The 7,701-nt window shown below is 53.2% G+C and overlaps 1 protein-coding gene across 1 annotated transcript in view; it reads right to left on the minus strand.

Annotated features, from left to right (window-relative positions):
• Positions 1-7,701, minus strand: part of INPP5A (inositol polyphosphate-5-phosphatase A) — a 128,175-nt gene that overhangs the window by 62,637 nt on the left and 57,837 nt on the right. The window contains exons 3-4 of the mRNA XM_004701223.2: positions 3,639-3,739; positions 3,029-3,110 (exon numbers count right to left, since the gene is read on the minus strand). Coding sequence (XP_004701280.1) covers positions 3,029-3,110; positions 3,639-3,739 — 183 coding nt within the window. The remainder of the gene's footprint in view (positions 1-3,028; positions 3,111-3,638; positions 3,740-7,701) is intronic.

Genomic DNA, 7,701 nt, shown 5'->3' on the forward strand with positions numbered 1-7,701 from the left:
CGGGGAGCGGGCGCAGAGGTGCCAGGTCGGCCGGCCAGGCATCTGCGCCCGCCGTCACCCCACCCACCGGGAAAGCGTTGTGGAAGGGCAGGGCAGGGGGCTGAGGTGACCCTGACCATTGTGTGCCCCTCACTCGATTCATTCTCCACCCGCTCCCCACTCGCCCCTGATGGGGGTGCTTGCAGGTTACTTAGGGTTCTCAGCCACCAGTCCCACACGGCTTTCCCAAGTCACCTTCCTGCGGCCTTCTAGGAGGCTCGGGGCCACGCTGGCCTTGACTGGGAGGAGTGGACGCTTCTAGGGTCAAGTCCCTGGTTTATCCAGCTTTACCCCCAAGCTGAAACCCCTGCAAAGGGCTTCCTAAATGCTGGCTGGCACAGGACTAGGCTCCAAGGGCAGTCGTGGGCTTCTGCCTTCCCCCTGTGGTCAGGAGGCTCATTGGGTTTCACTACTGAAAACCACCTGTCGCCTTTTTACATTTAAAAAAGGAAGTATTTCTGTATCTAAAGTCTGCAGTAGGGGCCGGCACACTGCGGCTCCTGCATGTGGCTCTGAAGTGAAATTGAAAATTAAAATAAAATGACCAAGCTTCATTTAAAGGATAGTATTCAGGTAATGCTGATTTCATTTGTTTATAAAAATATACTTATGGCTCTCGAATAATTTTTTAATTGTAGTGAAGGACAGGATTGGGTCTTTCATCGCAAAAGTTTGCTGATCTCTAGTCTAGAGAGTAATATGATAAACCCCATATGCCCAAGAGCCACCTTTAATAAATCTTAACATTATTTGATTTTGCTTTTTCAGAGAAGTAAAACGTTACAGAATCAGGGACACCCCAAATATGCCTGCTCTGGTACCACCCACCCCCTTTCCTCCCTGGAAGAAATTGCTGCTCTGGTTTTGTTTAGTAAATGCACAAACATACAGAAAACACAAAGGAAACTTCTGGAACCTAAACATACAGTCCCTGAAATATGAATGGCACTGGGTAGGTGGGCTCAGGAGCCGATTAAAATGTGCAAATGGAGAACGCAGTGACTTGAACCCACAGCCAGGCACCATCCAAAGCAGAGACCAGGCAAAGGGGCCTGAGAACATGGGAGTCAAGGCAGGTCTGTGGGCAGCACCCGGACCCCTCACCCCTGGAAAGGGAGCACCACGACACACAGAGAAAGGAAGGGCAAAACGAAGATCAAAATGCTCTCAACCGGATTAAACTATAAACCACAGATCGAAAGAGGTCCAAGAACCACAAGCAGAATCAACAAATCAAAAATATCAAACTAGAGCACAACATAATCAAATAGCTGCAAGCCAGCTAGAGACAAAATCTAGCAGTCAGAAGGGGAAAAAGGGCTCATTATAAACAAGAAAATTAAGATGACAATAATGGCTGAATTCTCATCGGGAACAATGGAAGGCAGAACACAGCAAACAATATCCTCAAAGTGCGACGAGAAAACAACGGACAAGCTGGATTCTATTTCCAACAAAAATGCCTTTCAAAGCGGAAGACAAAAGAAGACTGTCTTCAGACAAACAAAGGCTGAGATAATTCATCAGCAACAGACTTGCGCTACTAGAAGCGCTGAGACGCTGCAGCGTGAAGGGAAAGGGCACCAGAGGAGCCTGCCTGGACACAAAGGGACGGAAAGCAGCAAGTAAACTGATAGAAAGAAATGACATTCTTTTCCACGTTCCAATCCCTTTAAAAGCTAACAGACTGGAGAGGAGGAGGGAGGAGGGGAAAACCTAACAGATTGTTCCACGTGAGAATAACCACGATGTTTGTTCGGTAGGGGGCCCTGGTGGGACAGTGGGGTAAGCACTGAGCCACGAAGCAAAAGGTCAGTGGTTTGAGGACGCCCGTCACTCCACAAGTGAAGGATGGGGTGCGCTGCTTCTGGAAAGGAAACGCCAAAGACGTCTGCTGCACGCACTGCCACATGGTCCTGCAGGGTGGCTGTGAGCGGGAAGACTCGGCAAGCATGCCCGCTGAGCACGCTCCAACTCACAGGGACCCATGAGGATCAGAGCAGACCGGGGCTCTGAGATTTGGGGTCTGAACTGTAGGAGCAGATGGCCAGGACCAGGTTGCTCTGAGACTCCTCCAGGTACTCGGACCTCCAGCCTTCTGGTCAGCAGCTGGGCATTCTTACAAATAACACAGCGGTGAGGTGCCGTGTATTGCTATCAGGCTAAGCAGAAGGAGCATGAGGGGCTTGGAAAGAATGCCGGGAAGGGGCGTTCCTGACAGTGCCCACCGGGTTTGCTCTCCGAGTCTGACTGACTGCAGGACGATGTCTATTTGTCTCTGTAACCTGCATCCTGGCATCTTTCCAGATACAGCTTTACTTTCCACTTTGTCTGTAGGGTCCTTCGAGAACAAAGAGAAGCCCTGGCGATGAAGCGGGTCAAGCGCTGTGCTGCGAACTGAGAGCCTGGCACCTGGAGCCCATCCACCGCTCCTTGGGCAATAGCTGAGGCCCTTGCTTCCATAAAGACCCACAGGGGCAGTTCTGTGTCAGCACGGACGTGGCGGCGGTGGGTTTTATGAGCAGGGTTTTAACTTTAACATCATCAGTGGATCCTAAGAGCAGTGGTTCGCCACCTTCCTAATGCCACAACCCTTTCACATAGTTCCTCATGTGGTGACCCCCCCAACCATAAAATTACTTTCGTTGCTAATTCATAACTGCAATTTTGCTACTGTCATGAATCAGGCGACTGCTGTGAAAGAGTCGTTCGACCGCCAAAGAGATTGCAACCCACAGGTCGAGAACTGCTGGTTTAGAGGTTGCGCGCATGCTTCTCTGTAAAGAAATCTCTGTCTATCCCAAAGGTGGTTTTTCTCCTTAACTTTTTCTTCTTGAAACTTTAATTTGCCGTTTGCTTTCACACAATGGTGCAGAGCAAGCTCACCCCTGCAAGTGGTGCGAGGGGACTATATGGACAGAGCATAGGACACGCACAGGCCCCAGACATGCTCACTGCCCCAGCTCCCAACCACACGCATGGGTCTCACCACAAGCTTCCCATTCAGAAAGTCCAGCGGCTGCTCTGCGCTCCAGGAGACTGAGGGGGGGCTCTGCAAAAGGACCTGAGGTCTGGGCCAGAGAAGACGCCTCAGTAGCACACTCCAGCCTCAGGACACCAATGCTGCCTGTGTGGCACCCACCCACAGCCCTAGCACTGCGTCTGGCTCAAGATGCACATAGCACTACAGACCAGTGCCCGCCTTCCGGAGGCCTTGGCACCAGGTTCTTCCCATGTGGGACCAATGAGCACCTGCCCCCAAGGAAAGACAGGGAGTGCGGGTGGCCGATGAAAAGTTGCTCAGGAACATCGGCCTCCCCATAGGTTGTTGCAGCCATCATCTCACTGCTACAGGATGGCCATTGCCCTCCCCCCTCAATGTCCATGAAGTGGCAATGGCCCTGCCTGACCCCTAGTCTCATGTCTCCCACTTGTGAGCAGAAACACACTACCTTCAGATGCAGAAGGCTATATAAGATGCTCCAAATGACTGCAGCTGTGAAAATTGGGGCCCCGAGTCCCTTTCCTGTCTATTGTGGGGGCCCAGGCAGGTGCAGGAAGTGCACTGGACAGGCCCCCCCCCACACACACACACTTACTTGACAAACTTGTCCACGTGCGACATGGAGGCCTCATAGTTCTTCCCTCCAAACTCCTGGCAGTGCAGGGCCAGGAAGTGGGGCTTGTGGGTGTGGACGACCTGGGAAGAAGCAGACACAAGTCAGGGAGCGCTCCTTCCAGACCCACAGCTGCAGGCAGCACTGCCTCCAGCAGCCCGAGCCTGGGGGCAGCCCCGGAAGAGGAAGGCAGGGAAAGGGGCTACCAGGGCCCCATACCAAATCCCGGATACCCACCACGCTCACTCTCCCAGCAGCAGCCAAGTGCCCAGGTGCCCCCGTTCCCTGTCCGAGGAGGCTCCTGGCCTTCCTCAGTAATCTCAGTGTTTCCTCAGCAGAACCTGGTGGTGCCAGCTCATCTACTAACCTAGGTGGGCATTTGAATCCGCCTTGCAATGCTTCAGAAGAAAGGCCTAGGGATGGCTTTCTGGGAGTTTACAGCCAAGACATCCTGTGATAAGTGAGGGCCCCCATGAGCCGGCATCGGCTCAGCAAGAACAGAGTTAGCTGTTTTTTTCTTCTAGTTATGAAACGTGACCTGCGCAGTGCAGACCTTGCGGTCAGCCTGAAGAAGAGTCTGCCCAGCTCTCGCAGGGGAGAATGACCACAGTGACCACTAGGGCGCGCCCTTCCACAGGGCATGGGCACAGGAGTCTGTGGGTGTGCACGTGTCTGCATGTGTGGCTATATGTTTGGGTTTGCAAGTGTGTCTGTTATGGGTACACATGAACGTGTGTATGCATGTGTGAATGAGAGTGTGTGTGCATGCATAATACTTGTAGCAATGAAAGGCTGCCTTCCATCGATGCTTGTGAGGCATGCTGGGAGCATGGTCCCTGCATTACCTCGTAGAGCCCCCCAAACAGACCTACAAGCAGGCATTGCCCCATGCCCCTTCCTGTGTGGAGGAGGGCACCCACCATGCTGAAGCACAATGTGTCCCCTTCCCGGAGGGGACACCAAAGCACACCAGCCAGAGGAGGAGCATGTCCGGGGCCCTGCACTCCAGCCCTGGTCAGCCGCCGCGTGCGGCCAGGTCCCACTTCCCACATACTTAGTGGGCACCTGAGTCTCTTTCTAAACCCTTATTACTGAAACGGGGCCACTGCCCTTAGTCCGTGCAAGACCACACACCTGGAACCTGCCTGCTCCTACCAGTATCTGCACCCCACGCTGGCCCAACAAGTCCCACGCACCCTCCCTTTCAGCATCTCAGCACGCAGGCCCTCGATGCTTCTGGCTGCCCCAAATGCCACAAAATGGTGCTCCCTGCATTTAAGCAAGGGGGAGCAGAAATAGAACTTCAACAGAGAAGACTCATGTTCCATTTGAAAATGAAGTTATTTAAAACGACAAGATCTTTATGAGGAAGCTTCGGGAGGCAAACGACTGAGGAAAAGCGCCCAGTACTGAGTGAAAGGTACTGATGTCGCTGATGCTCCACGCCTACAAGCCAACCGCGCTCCAGGCCCCACAGGGAGTCTCCATGGCCCCAAGAGGCCGACAGTGGGATCATCACAGGTCTGCGGGCCCCTGTCGCAGGCCCCAGGCAGTCCAAGCACCGAAGGCACAGTGACCCCTCTGGGGAGTTTGGGATGGTGAAGATGAAGAAGGCTGAAATCGCTACTGAATTCTAAGAACCCCACATGTCCTTTAGGGAAGGCCATCAACAGCTAAGATGGGGGTCCCGGAAACAGTCCACCCATGAGCTCATACTGATACCACGGTGAGCCCCACACGGGCCAGCTTTGAGTGGAGACCCCACCCTGACAAGAGGACCCCACTCTGACAAGTGGCAGACAGAGAAGGAAGGAAGTATGTACTTCCAGGAAAGCATGTCTCTGCATGGTGGCATCCCAGGCAACACATGAAGACAAGAGGCAGAATCCCAATAAAACCTTTAAATCCTTTCCTTCAGAAGTGACATGAGAGGTTGCCACCATCACAGAGAGAGAGACTGTACCCCCTTGTGGGTGACTGCAGTACTGCCAGCGGGAAAGGGCTCGGGGTCTGATTGAGATCTGACGCCCACTGGGAGGACATGGTGGCTGAGCACAGGAAACCTGACACACGGCAGGGAGGCCAGAGTCAAGGTCTTGAAGGACCTGGGCCTATTCCTTTAGCAGAGAAGTTGCATTGAAAGAGACGAGGAAAGCAGAAGGCGCCAGAGCTGGCAGAGTAAGAGGACTCTAACGCTCTCAGCAGGAGCTCCAGTCCTGCTGTGTGAGTCCCCATGCCAATCCCTCGCACTGACGCCAATCAAAAGCCACAAGCAAAAGACAGCAAGCTGAGGACATGGCACAATGAACCAAGCAGGCCACTGTGGGGGCTCATCAAAATGTGCGGAGATGGACCCCACATTCCTTTCCCTAACACAGTTCGGCCCCCCATGGGGCTTGGCTGCAGGGCCGCATGGTGCAGATGGTATGAAATCCAGAAGAGCTCCCTCCTGTCTCTGACCAAGGTCCCACGAGGGTGAAAGAGGAAGTATTCAGACTCGCAGTCGACACACAAAACGCTCACGATGACTAGGATACAATCCAAAACGACTCACAGAGAGTCTGGGGGAAGTGAGCCACTCTTCAGGGAAAAGCAGCCAAGAGGAGAGCGGTATCTGGAATCATCAGACAAAGAAGACAGGGTGGCAACTGTAACTGCATCCTGTGAGGCACAAGGGAGCATGAAAAGATGGGCATCTCAGCAGAGAACAGCAATGGTGGAGGACAGCGAAAGCTGGAATTTCCAAAGCTAAACACCGAACTGGAAGCAAAGTCCAGAAGAGCTCAATCAGAGTGGAGGTGGCAGAAACCCAGCAGGCGGGTGCTGAGAAAACGTGACTTGCAGCCCAGGTATGTCCGAGGGACCATGTCACATCTCGGACCACCGAGAAGGGGATGAAGAGGAGATCGAAGCATTCAAAAAAGAATAAGAAATAGTAGCCAAAAATGTCTCCAATTTGGTGAAAGCCATGAATTTACAAATTCTGGAACCTCAGTGAACGAAACAAGATGAATTCAAAGAAACCCATCGCTCGATGCAACACGGACAAAGGGGAAACCTTAAAGGAGCTGGAGGGAAAAGAGTGCAGCGCATCTAGGAGACCCGAAATCCGAGTCACTGTGTTTCTAACAGAAACCTGGGGGCCAGAAGACAACAGAACAGTATCTTTACAGTACGGGGGGAAAGGGCGGTGGGGGTAGGGGGTGTCAGATCAACCTAGAATTCAATATCCAGTTAAATAAAGCCATTTTCTAGGTAGGAAAAAGAAATATCGACCAGCGAGCCTGCTCGATGTTGAAGGCAGAGATGGGACCAGGAGGGAGCCCCTGTAGTTGAAGACGCAGCAGTGGAAATGGCAACCGTCTGGGAACTGGCAACGATGGCCCTTTCCTCTGATGTTGAAATAGGATGATGAGACTTCCAGGTAGCTGAAGACGGTGGACGCTGCACACCAACCAACCCCGAAACCATCCCCAGATGACATGCGACCACAGGAAAAGTGGACGCAAACGCCACAAGAGGCAGCCCTTCCGCGGGCCTCATGGAGACAGAGGACTCGGAAGGTCACGGAAGGCCGAGAAGAGCCTCAAGCTCAGGTGCATTCTTGGCCAAGGCCCAGCCCGTGTGAAGGAGGGCAGCTGCCGGGGGGCTGTAAGCCAGCCTAGAACCCTGGGAGCACCCACCAGAGACCGCTCCACAGAAGAGCAGCAAAGTGGCAAACAGCTTCTGGGGGAAAGGGACCCAGAGAGGGAGGTGTGTGTGCCCCAGCATCTGGGGGATGAAGGAGAGAAAAAAATAAAACCGAAAAAATTGAGACTTTCAAGACAAACCCACAGGCCTGGAGCCGACGCTGACTCACAGTGACCCTAGGACAGAAGGGAAGTGCCTGCACGGTTTCCCAGGCTCCATCTTCACGGAAGCAGGCTGCCATATCATTCTCCTTGCAATGCGGTGAGTCCTTTAACATGGTTCTCCTAGACAGGGCCTTTGTTACTCGGCCCATATGACCTAGGTCTTCCTGGGGGGTCTGGCTGAGAAGGTGGAG

Source organism: Echinops telfairi, unplaced genomic scaffold, assembly GCF_000313985.2.
Source record: "Echinops telfairi isolate 266 unplaced genomic scaffold, ASM31398v2 ScPeMD7_70;HRSCAF=299, whole genome shotgun sequence".
NCBI classification, from domain to species: domain Eukaryota; kingdom Metazoa; phylum Chordata; class Mammalia; order Afrosoricida; family Tenrecidae; genus Echinops; species Echinops telfairi.